At 55.7% G+C, this 16,154-nt stretch overlaps 1 protein-coding gene across 1 annotated transcript; it reads right to left on the reverse strand.

Annotated features, from left to right (window-relative positions):
• Nucleotides 1–3,725: 3,725 nt before the first annotated feature.
• ATXN1L (ataxin 1 like) lies at nt 3,726–12,381 on the reverse strand. Its single transcript, XM_084644460.1, has 2 exons — nt 12,288–12,381; nt 3,726–10,808 (listed from the first exon to the last, which is right to left on the reverse strand). Exon 2 carries the CDS (start codon nt 10,689–10,691, stop codon nt 8,601–8,603), a length of 2,091 nt encoding a protein of 696 aa, XP_084500586.1. The 5' UTR covers nt 10,692–10,808; nt 12,288–12,381; the 3' UTR covers nt 3,726–8,600.
• Between the last annotated feature and the right edge of the window lie 3,773 nt (nt 12,382–16,154).

A 16,154-nucleotide genomic window follows, 5' to 3' on the forward strand; every position in this document is an offset into this window, starting at 1 on the left:
TGTATACTCTCTTGCCATGTGGTCTCTGCTTTCTTTGTCTCAAAGACAAGCTGCCCATCCCGTGGCCTGGAAACACTTCAGAGTTCTGTCCCTAGGCAGGTCCCTGCATGCCTTGCGGAGTCACAAGGCGAGTCTGCCTTCTCTCAATGGGTCAGTTGTGTCGCTGATGGTCCTCAATGGGCCACCCAGCAGGCTAGGCAGAGCTGACCCCAACTTGTCTGGGGTGTCACCCAGAAGCATAGCACAAGTTTGAAATACAGACAGTACAGAGGTAATACTTATAACTTTAAATACAAAAATGATACATGCACACAGATCGCATAATCATAACCAGCCAACCATAACCTTGTCTTAGACACCTTATTTGACCCCCTTTATACAAGATTTGGTGCCACTATGGGACCTTGGTTGCAACCATGTTCTATAGGGTCCCAGTTCAAGTCAATAACGTGACAAGGGGAAAAAAAGGATGACTACACAATAGTCAGAAAGACTTTCAGCCTCAGCTTAGAGGGCAAAACTGGTTTTCCTCAAAACTTTTCCAATAAACTGACCTTTTTGTAATGTTGAAGGTGAAAAGCCCACACCCCTTTAGTGCATTCTACAAACCCCACCGCTGCTCCCCAGAACAGCAAAAACCTCAAGTAACTGCAGGTGATTGTAGCAATGGTAAAGAGCAGGCTCCTATATGGACAAATTTGATGAGTCTTAAAGAGGCATCAACTTGAAAGTCACATCTAGCTGAACATTTTGTACCCACTGTAGCTACAGATAACACCCTCAATTACTGCAACAGGACCTAGTGAGTGAAAAAGAGACCCCGTTTTTAAGATGTTTTAGTCTGGGCTCACTCTTCCTTGCCGAAAAGACTCAAACATCAAGGCCCTGATGCTGCAAGGACTGACTTGCTTGTGCACCTGTCCAACATTCCAGGCTAAGCAGCCTGGCTTCAGCAGGACTCCTTGGAGCAGAACGTTCCACATGTTGAGTCATTGCAGGGTCAGGACTCAGCAAGAGACAAAATGTGTGTGTTGGGGGGGAGCGGGAGGAGGTGAGGGGGAATCTATTTTCAAATGCTTCTAGGAGGATCCCCCAGCAATCTATCCTTGGCCCAATGCTACCCATTGTCTTTATCTGTGATACTTATATAGCCTCCATCATTGTAGTATCTGAACACCTTCCAGGCTTCAGGGTATTTAGTTTCACAAACACCTCTGAAGTAGGGCAGTGGGATTATCCCCTTTGTACCGAAGGGGACTGAGAAACAAAGTGACTTGCACAAGATCATACAAGAAGTCTGTGGTGGAGTGAGTCTCCCCAGTCCAGGAGTTATGACAATAGCTTGGGCCAAAGCTTACTCTCTCGGTGATCTGGAAGAACTAAATAAAATCATTGCTGGTGAAGTTTATGGATGACACAAAGATTGGCAGAGTGGTAAAGAATAAGGACAAACCAATTCTACAGTACTATCTGGATCACTTGGGAATCTAGGCTTACTCAAACATGCGTTTTAATACAGCCCAATGCAAGGTCAAACTTCTAGGAACAAGAATGTAGGTCACATATCCAGGATGTGGGACTGTATCTATAAAGCAGAGACTCTGAAAAGGACTGAAGAGTCATGGTGAAAACCAACTGAACAGAAAGTTCCAGGGCAAATCAGTGGCCAAGAGAGCAATATACAACACATAGATGTATAAGCGAAAATATCCAGTAGAAAGAGGGAGGTGTCATTACCCACAGCATATAGCATCAGTTAGACTCGTGTAGACTATCCTGACGAGTTGGAAAGGGCTCAGAAATGAGCTGCAAGAATCATCTGAGGTCTGCAAAAAACTGCCCTACAGCGAGTCTTAAGAAGTTCAATTTCGCTTATCCAAGAGGTGGTTAAGAGGTGACTTGAAATTGGTGTGTAAATACCTACATGCAGAGAACATTCCTGATACTAGAGGGCTCTTTAACCTGGTAGAGAGCAGTATAAACACCCAGTGGTTGGAAATCGAAGCTAGACCAACTTGGACTAGAGATAAGGCACAAATTAACAGCGAGTGGGATTAACCAATGGAACAGTTTACCAAAGGATATGGTGGAGTCTTCATCATTTGAGGTCTTTCCAGCAAGACTGATGTTTTTCTAAAACACATACTCTCACTCAACCAGAACTGTCCCACAGAAATCATGGGGGGATAAATTCTTTGGCCTGCATTATGCAGCTGGTCAGCTGAAATAATCATAATGATCCCTTGTGTGCTTGAAATCTAAGTTTAAAATAAGAAAAGATCCAGCCACAGCATTTAAAAGAGCCTTTCCCAGAAACAGGATTTTAATTTATTGAGTAAACGTAAAGAAACTAATTTGACAGTGTCCCTTAATTTTGTATTAGGTGCTGCAGATACAACAGTGATGGATGCCTGGGAACCAATTATGAGCATTGTTTGGAGAGTTGCAAGCAACCGAAACTATTTGGGAGCCTGAGCGTTAGCTGCAACAAGCATTTAATCCTTCTCAAAGCTTTCTCAACAGTTTGCACCAATCATGGGTGTCACATCCTGCCAAAATTGTTATTTTCTTACCTTCAGTTGCCCCATCATGTGTCACTGGGGGGGCTGACTTCCAGAAGCAAGCATTTTGTCTCTGGGCCTTGTCAGATACACTTTGTCCTGTGTTGTCTTGTTTAGTTCTTCTTTTGCTGTTGGCTCTGATCTCCTCCCTCTGTTCTTCCCGCTATCCCGTTTTACTCCTTTACCAGCCCCAAGAACTGCGATGTTTGCCCTTCAAATGTTATTCCTGCTGCCGCACAGTGCATTAGAGGGATATCAGAGGGATAAATACCATCGAGGGAGAAGAATTATTTAAGCTCAGTACCAATGTGGACACAAGAACAAATGGATATAAACTGGCCACCAGGAAGTTTAGACTTGAAATTAGATGAAGGTTTCTAACCATCAGATGAGTGAAGTTCTGGAACAGCCTTCCAAGGGAAGCAGTGGGGGCAAAAGACATATCTGGCTTCAAGACAAAGCTTGATAAGTTTATGGAGGAGATGGTATGATGGGATAGCCTAATTTTGGCAATGAATTGATCTTCGATTACTAGCAATAGTCCCAATGGCCTGTGATGGGATGGGATCTGAGTTACTACAGAAAATTCTTTCCCAGGTGTCTGGCTGGTGAGACATGCCCACATGCTCAGGATTTAGCTGATCGCCATATTTGGGGTTAGGAAGGAATTTTCCCCCAGGGCAGATTGGCAGAGGCTCTGGGGTTTTTTTGCCTTAGCATGGGACACAGGTCACTTGCTGGAGGATTCTCTGCACCTTGATGTCTTTAAACCATGATTTGAGGACTTCAATAGCTCAGACATAAGTTAGGGGTTTGTTACAGGAGTTGTTGGGTGAGATTCTGTGGCCTGCGTTGTGCAGGAGGTCAGACTAGATGATCATAATGGTCCCTTCTGACCTTGAAGTCTATGATTCTATGATTAGGGGATCAGGCTTTGCTGCTGATCAGGGCTAGCCCAGAGGAATGGCTGTAGGAACTGGATATTCAGCGCAGAAGAGTTTGAACATAGACATTGATCATAAGCCATGTTTACTAGCAGGCTCTTGCCACTTACTTACACTTGCATCATCAGCCTCTAGGTCACCTTGTACAAGAAGAGGGGGCCTGCATCCAAATGCCCAAAGGAACATGGGTGCCACAGAGAAGCAAGAAGTCGCAAACACAGAAGGAAAAACTATTGGTTTATATATAGATATAGATATATAGATATATACTGTGTTTACATAGTCAACAAGTTAAATGCAATATTCATAAGAAGAGCATTAACAATAAAAATACAATCTGTGTGTAGCCAAGTACAGACTTAAAATGGTAAAACAGGAAAGGATCTCACCAAAAGTACAAATATACAGTACAAATTGATTTATTTAAAACAGTTACAAAAAAAGCACAACAAAATAGAGATTATCCTTAGAATTATTAATGCTTTGTTAAAGATCAGGTAGGAAGAGAGGGACTGGAACAAGGTTGGAGGGGAGCACCTGACTAGTTCTAAGGCTTTAGATACAATGCAGTTGGTTACATGTCTATACAGCCATTACATAACTGGGGATTATAGTTGAGGGTTGAGTAGTTATCTACAAGACCACCTAGCTGTGGGTCAGCCCAGCCCATTTCCCCAGCGTGGCACTTCCCTATTTCTTGAGACCCCGAAGCCATTTGTATGCAACAGTCCTTCCCCTTACTCTAAGGTGCTATGCAAGTGGAGAGAAACTGGGATGTACACTGTCTGGAGGGGCCTAGCATGCCTGGGAAGGATGCTAGGGGCTAGCTGTGCAGTCCTCTCCCCTCAACGCACACAGATATAAATGCAGCGGAGAGGTCTCCACCATCAGCACATTCATGGCACCAAGAGCACACCCTGGTTCAGACTCCCTGTACAGAATGCACATTCAGAGCCATTTTAGCAGCTTCCTCTGAACAATTTCAGGCCTTAGAACAGCCCGAAAGACAGAGTGGTTGTGAGTTTGACACTAGGGGAAGGCACATGCGCTGCTGCAGGCAGGAACTGGTGTTCAGGCTGCTTGAGTTGCTGTGGTTAACAAACAGAACATTTGCTAAGTTACAGGGATTTTTACTTCTCTACAGGGGAAAGAAGGGTATGAAATGGAACAAATACTTAATGTGAAAAGTGCATTTTACTAGTGCCCCTGCTAGGAAGGGCTGGCAGAGCTCCCTCTGCAGCACCCCTCCTTTCTAACCAGGGCTTCCTCTGCATAGTCTGGGAGTAATGGGAGCTCTGTCACTCAGACCTAGTCCCCCATTCCTGGGGAAACAGCGTACACCATAGCTACCAGCCTGGCCTCTGCTGGGCAGCTGTCCCCTGGAATGTTTCAGGAGATGGAACAGATGGCTGCAGATCCCCATTATTGCATATTACGGAATCTTCCCAAAGCCCCGCCGTGAGCCTGGCAGGGAAGATGTGCCTGAAGACCCCAGTGCTCTGGTCAGATCACCTACACTGGGTGAGGCTGAGGTCAGCAGCTCTCCTTCCCTCTGTAGTGTAACAGCAGAAACACCTTATTGCTCTGGTAAGTCTATCCCCACTCTTGCAAACACAGAAGCCCCTGTGGCCAACTCATTCTGGACCCTCTTTCAGATCATCTCTTCCTGCAAACCAGAGAACCCCCCAGCAGGCTCTGTCTTGGGCTCCCCCACAGTCATTCCTCTCAGCTTCTCCCCCACTTACTACCTCCAGACTTTCCTGAGACCAGCCGACACACAAACTACCACTACAGCCACCCATAAACAGCTAGGGGAGATTCTGCTGACTGCTGGGGGACCTGGCAGCTTCTGTGGTCCATTTCTGTTACCTGCCTCTGCGGCAAGGGCCCAGTGTCCTACATCCTTCATTTGGTACTCCCCTTTGGATGTGGTTTCGGTGCTGCTGTAAGGGCCCAGAATAGAAGAGTGACAGCTGGAACTTACTTGCTGAACTGTGGGATTGGTCAGAGGGAGAGAAGAGGAAAAGCATTGAGAAAGGTCACACTCTCACTGGCTTCCTCCACTGAGCCCACATCAGCACTGCTTACCATAGATATGCAAGCAGGCAGCAGGACAGACTGGTAATCAGGTGGAGAAAGGCGACGGAGCAAAATGTGGGCAGCACTGACGTTACGTTTTAGCCTGGCTGTCGATGGCTTGGAAGGCATCTGCGCCTACCCTTTTAGCTGGCCGACAGAGCACAGTGAAGGGGACGGGCACAGTAACATCTTTCACTATGAAGCAGACTCTTCAAAACCCCTTTCTAAGAGGGACAAAGAGGCTCCCGTATTTAGTGAGGCACATGGCCTGAGGGGCACATGTAGAGGGGTCTACACCATTCAACTGCTCAAGTAATCTCCCTCCATGCACACAACCAGCCCCCTCACATTTCTACTCCAAGATGCATGTGTACCTGCCATAACCTTCTCCTCACCTACCAACCCACTACAGAAAACTACCCCTTGGCTCTTTGCCCTGTGTCTATAACCAAAGTGCAGGCTACTCAGGACAAGCCAGTGTAACAACCAAGATCTTCATGCAGGAGAGTCAAGCAAGCAGCAAGTAGGTGAAACAGCAGGGAAGAAGTGTGATGAGAGGCCAAGCACCTAGAGCTTGACCAATCTGTTTTACAGTCAAAAGGTGCTGTGCAAACATTTGTCCTCTCCGCTGCTGCAACCAAGGGAGGCCAAAGTTTCCCAGGAAGAGTGTCATTTTGGTTTTAGTCTTTCAAATTTACTAATGGGACTAACTAGAAATTGCTTATTGGCCAGAGGGAGCTGCAGATTATGCATCCAAAGGCCAGAGAAAAGTAAAGACAGCTAGAATCTCTGCTCTGGTAGAGGCCTGGTGAGGCTACATGGCCACAGGTCCAGGCACCTTCCTGACATCAGACCAATCCACGAGCAACACAGGGAAAGCACCTGTTTGCCTTGGGGAGAGAGACAAGTGCAGGCATTTCAAAGGTGGTGACAGAATAAACTGCCAAGAGTGTTCTGGGGATCCCAGCACTAGGGAGACAGGGAGATATGCCGGGTGAAGGAACATTCTGTTGACTCTCTAAGCTTCTTAATGCCTAAAACACAGTGTTCCCACATAGTGCACATACACTAGTGCCAACTCGGTTAGGAGGCACGTCAAGGGGAATGTGGACAAACACTGATCTGTTAGGAGCCACAACTACTGCAAGCTCAGCAAAACAACAAAGGTTCTGGAGGAAAATAAAAGGTGCAGAGACTGTTCACCAGCTGGAGGCATTGATACCCAAGCTACTCAGGGAGACAGAATAAAAATAGCGCCCAGCAGCCAAGCACTCCAGGCAGCAGTGTTTGGGAAGATGGAAATTGAGGAAAAAACAAGAGGAAGAGAAAGCAAGAAGATGCAAAATAGAACTGGAGTGAGACACCATCAGGAACCCAGCTCGAAGCTTGAGGTGCATGCACTCCTCGAAGATACTAACACCTCTACGCAGGCATGTTCCGAATACAAAACCTGTCTACTGTAATACAATGAGGAATACTCAAAAGTCAGGATATGCCAAAGTGAAGGTTCTCTCATTCTCACCACCTAGTTGGCCTATTCTGGATTTCTTCTTGTGCAGTCAGAGGTGACTCGATACTAAGAATGTCCAGAGTGAGCAAGTTAGTGTGAACACAAGTACTTTCACTTGGACGGAGTGTTATGACCATAATAATGTATTAAACTGTTCTACACATCCTTGTTAAAGAAAAACACTCATCTCTCGATTTCACTGTGTAGTTCTGCAGTGGACTCCACAGTGAAGCATCAGAGCATCCAGCATAAAAGGACACCTACGAAATTGTCCAGAGATATTGTGCATGTTATTCCATAGTCCTGTGATTAGTATAGGGACTCTAAACTTAGTGGAAATTTTGTATCATGCCTGCACACACATTTCTCTCTTGTTTATAGTTGTTATATTTAACAAATTACCCTGGAAGGAGTGATGAGCCACCTGAAAAGTTTTTGTTTGGAGTAGTTCAGCCAATTTTGATGTATTGATGTACACAAGTGTCAGTCTTTTCACAGTGGAAGAATACATTTTCATCCTTATCTAAAGAGCAACTTAAAAACATTTTGGCTCAGTTTTCTCCCCAAAAATTCAGCTACAGTTTGAATCCAAGAATGGAAAGTTTAAGCCCAAAAGGAGATTTTTTTTAGAAAGTTATGACCATGTGAAGAAAGCTTTAAAATACAGTCTTCATATCACCTTTATTATAGCAATTACCACTAGGAAATGCTATAATTAGACTTAGCTTTGGTGACAAATAATTACTTGGTATCTGTATAGTGGGGAACCAACTACAGCTCATGCCCTATCCCAGCTGCCATAGGCCCGTCCCCAGTTCAATCACTCCCTACCCATCCTCTAGGACCTTCCTCTCCAATTTCTAATATTCACTGCAGTCTCTCTTTCTACAGATGCTTTGCTAGAAGAAAGCCCAATAGGATTCAGTGGAGGAGATACATCAAGCAGAGGCCACCAGAGCAGCACCTGCATCTCCCCCGCACCTCACGAACAGCTCCATTTGTGAAGAAGTTTCCTTTTAAAGTGCATGTGTGAACAAAGGGGGTGCTAGGAGCAGTGTCCCCTGAATCCCAGTGGGGACTCACCCCTTCCCACCACGAAAAGAGGAATAAGAACTTCAGACATTTTATCTGCTACCTTAAGCTGTGGCTTTTTGGGTCTGCTCTTCTTGACTCCCCCACCCATTCTGAATGCTCAGACCCTGCCCTGCAGGAAACTCAGGCACTAAGACAGATGTGTGAAAGTCCCAACCTCTGGAATGCTTCTAGTCACACGCTCACGACCACATGCCCTGTCCTCCGTCCTTAGTTAGCCCATTGCTGCTGCTCCCTGAAGACTGGAGCTCTCTAGATTCCTCAATGATCAACAATTGAACTGGAACAAATCCAGCTCTGCACGGCAAAGAGCAGCCAGGCTGGTGAACCCACCACTCAGTCTGTGCAAATTCTCCACCTGAAAAAGGTGAGGCTCACTCATGGGTGACGTCCCAGGTCATGGCCTCAAAGAGATCACTTCCCTGCATTAGAACGCCCTTCTATAGACAGCTTGACCTCCTGTGGAATGAAAGAGGGACGAAGCAGGGACGGATGAGACTCCTCCCCCTGCATGCTGTATCTTTGGAAGCTTGGGGCTGTCCAGCAGTGCTGAGCACCAGGGTCAGGCTGGGAGGACTCCGTACAGGAAATCTGGGCTGCACTGTCCCTTTCTGACTGATTCTTCCTCTCACTGGCTCTGTCGGATGGCTCTCTGGGCCCCTGACCTGTTCTCTCAGGCCTCTCTCTGGTGGGCACCAGCTGGCCTGCAAGAGGGCAGTTAGCCTGAGAAGCAGAGTTGCCATTCAAGCTCTGTAAACTGATTGATATGCAGACATCGCCCACCTGCAGCCTGTGACAGGGCAGAGCAAAGAGCTGAGTGGTCCGCCCCGGGCTACAGGAGGACCAGCCCTGGCCATACACGAAGAAGGGATGCTCGGGGGGTACGTCAATGCTCACTTTACTCTGCTGCTCCCCAACCACAAAATGCAATGTGACAAACCCAGGCCACTGACTCTCCTGGATATCCACCACTGTGCTGGAGTCAATCTTCAGGCCCCCGCTAACCTCAGCACTCCGCACAAAATCCTGGGTCTGCAGGTCTTCCACCCTCTTCAGCTCCCCTGTGGCCAGCTGTATGATGGCTCCTTTCATGAAATGGGAGGGCAGATGTGAGGAGCTGGGGGGTTGCAACTGGGCTGAGTCCTTGTCACGTGAGCTTCTGTGGGTCTGTGCATCTGGACTCTGTCTCATCAGGATTTCTGAAGCAGAAGACCTGACGGGCTCAGACCCAATACGCACCAAGACTGGCTTGCCATTAGCTATTACCATTCCTTTGGGTAACTGTCTGTGTCTAACTGGCTCCTCAGGGGACATCACATATGGACTCCTGGCCTGGCTTTTCTCAGCTGTTTCCACTGGGTTCCTCAGCAAGCCCCTTGACTCCCCCTGCTGATCAGGGATATTATGGCAAAGGTTTAAAGGGCTCAGGCCATCCTTTCTCTGGGCTGCCAGAATAGAGTAATCCTGAGAAGCCAACACCCCAACCACTCTCTGCACCTCCAAGTCAGTGTCTGGCGTGCTTCTGTGAGCTGGCACAGAGTCCTCTGTTCTCAGAGTCTGATAACCTGAAAAGAGCTGTCCATCCACCACACACTGCACTGCAGCCCCAGGGTGCGGGCCTTCAGCTTTATTGCTGGCAGAGGCCAAAGCCTCACTGGTCCTCCTCACCACACTATGCTCCAGATGTCTCTGTCCACCATTGGCAGAGGCTACCTCTGAACTCAGTTGACTTTCTTGCAGAGGAGGATCTGGGCTTCCCCCTACAGTGGAGGTCTCGTATGCTGAATACCCTGGTGGGAGCCGGGACATCTGGTAATAGACAGGAACTCTACTCTGTGTGATGTCCAGTGGCTGCACTCCAGCATGGTGCTGCATTTGGCCTGAAGGGGAGATGACAGAGGCAGCTTTGCTGAAAACATGAGCAGGAGAAGTAGTTTGGGGGGAGGGAGTGGCTTCTTCTGGAAAAAGAGAGGCATATGGCACAAAACGGGGAACATGAGAGGTGGGGAGGTTGGTAGAAGGTGATAGAAGAGGACTAGGGAGGAAGCCGGGGGGCACAGCATAGGGTACTGTGTAATGTGACCCTATAAACTGAAGAGATGTAGAGGGAATCTGAGCATAGTGGATGGGGGGATATGGAATCCCTGGATGCTGGATCAGGGAAGAGGTTACATTAAAGCTGGGGGGCAGAGGACTCATGTTCACAACCGGGTGGAGGCCAGTGGGAGAGAAGGTGGCTGGAGGCACAGCCACTTTGTATAGCATGCCATATTGATCCACAGTCAGGCCAGCTACTGCTTCAGCACCATCACTGCCAAGGCCATATGGTAATGGTGCTTGGCTCTGTCCAGTCACCATGATGCTCCTGCACCACTCTGGGGCATCGCTCACCGGCGTGTGATTGGTAGAGCAGCTGGCTACCCTCCCCACATCCTCACTGGTGACAGGAAGGTCTCGTTTCTTTGGGGGAAGGCATTCCTGGCTTCTCTCATGAGCAGGTTTCATATTGCTTTGTGGTGTCCCAGGAGAACTAAATGGCACTGCTTCCTCATGTGGGCATCAGCAGGGGCTGCTCTGCATTGGCTTTGAACTCCCCAGCACTGCTGGCTGCCACAGCCTCATCTGCCAAGGAACAAAGAGAGAAGTGAGAAGCCAGCAGGTCCCACAGAGTGAATGTAGAACTAAGGCAGAGTGAACTAAGGCCAGGGAGCCTCCTCCTGACAGAACACAAACCAGAAGTGAAAGGGGAGGAGAAAGCAGAGTGGGAGCAATGGCTGGGACAAGGCAGTCTGGAGAAGACTACAACACAACCAGTAATCCAGGAAGTGGAAAAAGCCCCCCCTCCACCCTGAGAACTGGGTTGGAAAAAGAAAAAAAAGGCCCTAACCCACACAGACAGCCCCCCCGGGGGGGGGAGGAGAGGAGGGCGAGGAGCGCCCCCCCCGCACAGACAGCGCCCCCGGGGGGGGGAGGGGAGGGGGAGGAGCCCCCCCCGCACAGACAGCGCCCCCGGGGGGGAGGGGAGGAGGGCGAGGAGCGCCCCCCCCGCACAGACAGCGCCCCCGGGGGGGGGGAGGGGAGGGGGAGGAGCCCCCCCCGCACAGACAGCGCCCCCGGGGGGGAGGGGAGGAGGGCGAGGAGCGCCCCCCCCGCACAGACAGCGCCCCCGGGGGGGGAGGGGAGGAGGGCGAGGAGCGCCCCCCCCGCACAGACAGCGCCCCCGGGGGGGGGAGGGGAGGAGGGCGAGGAGCGCCCCCCCCGCACAGACAGCGCCCCCGGGGGGGGGAGGGGAGGAGGGCGAGGAGCGCCCCCCCCGCACAGACAGCGCCCCCGGGGGGGGGAGGGGAGGAGGGCGAGGAGCGCCCCCCCCGCACAGACAGCGCCCCCGGGGGGGGGAGGGGAGGAGGGCGAGGAGCGCCCCCCCCGCACAGACAGCGCCCCCGGGGGGGGGAGGGGAGGAGGGCGAGGAGCGCCCCCCCCGCACAGACAGCGCCCCCGGGGGGGGGAGGGGAGGAGGGCGAGGAGCGCCCCCCCCGCACAGACAGCGCCCCCGGGGGGGGGAGGGGAGGAGGGCGAGGAGCGCCCCCCCCGCACAGACAGCGCCCCCGGGGGGGGGGAGGGGAGGAGGGCGAGGAGCGCCCCCCCCGCACAGACAGCGCCCCCGGGGGGGGGAGGGGAGGAGGGCGAGGAGCGCCCCCCCCGCACAGACAGCGCCCCCGGGGGGGGAGGGGAGGAGGGCGAGGAGCGCCCCCCCCGCACAGACAGCGCCCCCGGGGGGGGGAGGGGAGGAGGGCGAGGAGCGCCCCCCCCGCACAGACAGCGCCCCCGGGGGGGGGGAGGGGAGGAGGGCGAGGAGCGCCCCCCCCGCACAGACAGCGCCCCCGGGGGGGAGGGAGGGAGGAGCCCCCCCGCACAGACAGCCCCCGGGGGGGGGAGGGGAGGGGCCGAGGAGCGCCCCCCCCGCACAGACAGCGCCCCCGGGGGGGAGGGAGGGAGGAGCCCCCCCGCACAGACAGCCCCCGGGGGGGGGAGGGGAGGCTCTTTCGCCGGGGCCGGGAGGCGCGTGGGGGGGACGTAGCCGCTCGCGCGCCGTTGACTCACCCGCCATCTCCCGGCTCCTGGGCCCCGATCCCCGTCGGTCCCGGCGCCGCCCGCAGCCGCCTCCGGGCCCCGGCCCGGCCCCTCCCGGAGTGCGGCGCGCGGCGATGACGCACAGCTCCCGCGCGCCGGAATTTCCTCAGCCAGGCCGAACCGCGCGTCACCCTGGGTCTGCGTGCGGCGCGCGAGGATGACGTCAGTGCGCGCGTTGCCGTGCCGCCTGGGCGGTGACCGTCACCATAGCGACCTGTCCTGCCCGCTCCGCGCATCCTCCCTGCCCCAGCCCTCGGCCCCGCCCCCTTTCCTCAGCCCCGCCCACTGCTCCGGCTCCCTGGCGACCCCGCGTGGCCCGCCCCAGGCAGCCTCCGCAAGCCGGCCCTGGGCCGCCCCACTGCTCCCCTGCGTGCCCCGCCCCTGGGTAGCCCCTCCCCCCGCGGCCAGGCTCCCCCCTGGCTGCCCCACTGCTCCCCTGCGTGCCCCGCCCCTGGGTAGCCCCTCCCCCCGCGGCCAGGCCCCTCGCACTGACATCCCCCTGGCTGCCCCACTGCTCCCCTGCGTGCCCCGCCCCTGGGTAGCCCCTCCCCCCGCGGCCAGGCCCCTCGCACTGACATCCCCCTGGCCGCCCCACTGCTCCCCTGCGTGCCCCGCCCCTGGGTAGCCCCTCCCCCCGCTGCCAGGCGCCTCCCACTGACATCCCCCTGGCTGCCCCACTGCTCCCCTGCGTGCCCCGCCCCTGGGTAGCCCCTCCCCCCGCGGCCAGGCCCCTCGCACTGACATCCCCCTGGGCCGCCCCACTGCTCCCCTGCGTGCCCCGCCCCTGGGTAGCCCCTCCCCCCGCGGCCAGGCTCCCCCCTGGCTGCCCCACTGCTCCCCTGCGTGCCCCGCCCCTGGGTAGCCCCTCCCCCCGCGGCCAGGCCCCTCGCACTGACATCCCCCTGGCCGCCCCACTGCTCCCCTGCGTGCCCCGCCCCTGGGTAGCCCCTCCCCCCGCGGCCAGGCCCCTCGCACTGACATCCCCCTGGCTGCCCCACTGCTCCCCTGCGTGCCCCGCCCCTGGGTAGCCCCTCCCCCCGCGGCCAGGCCCCTCGCACTGACATCCCCCTGGCCGCCCCACTGCTCCCCTGCGTGCCCCGCCCCTGGGTAGCCCCTCCCCCCGCTGCCAGGCGCCTCCCACTGACATCCCCCTGGCTGCCCCACTGCTCCCCTGCGTGCCCCGCCCCTGGGTAGCCCCTCCCCCCGCGGCCAGGCCCCTCGCACTGACATCCCCCTGGGCCGCCCCACTGCTCCCCTGCGTGCCCCGCCCCTGGGTAGCCCCTCCCCCCGCGGCCAGGCTCCCCCCTGGCTGCCCCACTGCTCCCCTGCGTGCCCCGCCCCTGGGTAGCCCCTCCCCCCGCGGCCAGGCCCCTCGCACTGACATCCCCCTGGCCGCCCCACTGCTCCCCTGCGTGCCCCGCCCCTGGGTAGCCCCTCCCCCCGCTGCCAGGCGCCTCCCACTGACATCCCCCTGGCTGCCCCACTGCTCCCCTGCGTGCCCCGCCCCTGGGTAGCCCCTCCCCCCGCGGCCAGGCCCCTCGCACTGACATCCCCCTGGGCCGCCCCACTGCTCCCCTGCGTGCCCCGCCCCTGGGTAGCCCCTCCCCCCGCGGCCAGGCTCCCCCCTGGCTGCCCCACTGCTCCCCTGCGTGCCCCGCCCCTGGGTAGCCCCTCCCCCCGCGGCCAGGCTCCCCCCTGGCTGCCCCACTGCTCCCCTGCGTGCCCCGCCCCTGGGTAGCCCCTCCCCCCGCGGCCAGGCTCCCCCCTGGCTGCCCCACTGCTCCCCTGCGTGCCCCGCCCCTGGGTAGCCCCTCCCCCCGCGGCCAGGCTCCCCCCTGGCTGCCCCACTGCTCCCCTGCGTGCCCCGCCCCTGGGTAGCCCCTCCCCCCGCGGCCAGGCTCCCCCCTGGCTGCCCCAGCTGGGCCCTGCGTGCCCCGCCCCTGGGTAGCCCCTCCCCCCGCGGCCAGGCTCCCCCCTGGCTGCCCCACTGCTCCCCTGCGTGCCCCGCCCCTGGGTAGCCCCTCCCCCCGCGGCCAGGCTCCCCCTGGCTGCCCCAGCTGGGCCCTGCGTGCCCCGCCCCTGGGTAGCCCCTCCCCCCGCGGCCAGGCTCCCCCCTGGCTGCCCCACTGCTCCCCTGCGTGCCCCGCCCCTGGGTAGCCCCTCCCCCCGCGGCCAGGCTCCCCCCTGGCTGCCCCACTGCTCCCCTGCGTGCCCCGCCCCTGGGTAGCCCCTCCCCCCGCGGCCAGGCTCCCCCCTGGCTGCCCCACTGCTCCCCTGCGTGCCCCGCCCCTGGGTAGCCCCTCCCCCCGCGGCCAGGCTCCCCCTGGCTGCCCCAGCTGGGCCCTGCGTGCCCCGCCCCTGGGTAGCCCCTCCCCCCGCGGCCAGGCTCCCCCCTGGCTGCCCCACTGCTCCCCTGCGTGCCCCGCCCCTGGGTAGCCCCTCCCCCCGCGGCCAGGCTCCCCCCTGGCTGCCCCACTGCTCCCCTGCGTGCCCCGCCCCTGGGTAGCCCCTCCCCCCGCGGCCAGGCTACCCCTGGCTGCCCCAGCTGCCCCAGCGTGCCCCGGCGGCCGGCCTGGGCGGCGGGCTGCGGCCCCTCGGCCCCGCGCTCCGGAGGGGCAGGGCGGCTGAGGCCAGCTCCCGTTGGCCGGAGAAACGCTCTGGAGCTCGCCAGAGCTCTTCCTCGGGTCTGGGAAAGGTTCTCAGCGCGTCACAGCTCAGTGCAAGGCCCCAGCCCGACAACAAGGTTGGGGCGACTCAGTCGGGGACGGGTCCCGCTTTGGCGGCGGGCGGGACTCGCTGTGCTCCTGATCCCTTCCAGCCCTGAGACTCCATGGCTCTGTGAACAAAGAGCGGGTTATTGGGTTACAGATCGCTGTAATGAGCCGTAAGTCCAGGGTCTTCATTAGCATCTTGGCTTTTTAGTGTACAAAGAAGTTATAGCTATGAACCCTCCTGCGTCAAGGCTTAAGCCATTCTCCAGTTATTAAGGGTAAACCAACACTTTACTTGAGAGAGGTTATTCTGTAATTTCTTGCCCTGGAGTTTCTTGCACCTTTCTCGGAAGCAGTTGGTGCTGCCACTGTTAGACACAGGGTACTAGAGTAGATGGGCTCCTCCATCTGACCAGTTTGGCGATTCCTGTGTTCCTAAACTAAAACCAGGGAGGTGTCTCTCAAACTCAGTTATTTGCTTCCATCTCTTTCCCTGATACTGCTCTCAACGTCATCCCTAAAGGGGACTCTGCTAATGTGACACAGCAAATATTTCTTCTCCAGAGCTTTTTGACAATGGCAGCATGCCAAGGTAGTCTGAAGCATGTTGTCCGTGTGAGCTCTTCAGGACAGGGGCCTCTCTGCCCAGGACTGAGCACACTGTTGCTCCAAAAATCATCAGTTTTATGATCACTAAATATTTTGCTGCGTTGTATCTACCTTATACATCCAAAAAACCTTTGAAAAAGGATAGGTTTCAGAGTAGCAGCCGTGTTAGTCTGTATTCGCAAAAAGAAAAGGAGGACTTGTGGCACCTTAGAGACTAACCAATTTATTTGAGCGTAAGCTTTCGTGAGCTACAGCTCACTTGCATCCGATGAAGGGAGCTGTAGCTCACGAAAGCTCATGCTCAAATAAATTGGTTAGTCTCTAAGGTGCCACAAGTACTCCTTTTCTTTTTGAAAAAGGAGTTGGTATGGTTCCTCTTATTTCCTCTAAAACAGCATTTCTTGCTTGGCCAGCAATGCTGTTGTCTAGTCGAGCAGTAAAGGAGAGGGGTACTGAGACAGGAGGTGGGACTCCAGAGGGGTGTATCTCTCTCTGCAACTGCCATCTAAAGAATATA

This window comes from Lepidochelys olivacea, assembly GCF_965140295.1.
Source record: "Lepidochelys olivacea isolate rLepOli2 genome assembly, chromosome: 12".
NCBI classification, from domain to species: Eukaryota; Metazoa; Chordata; order Testudines; family Cheloniidae; genus Lepidochelys; species Lepidochelys olivacea.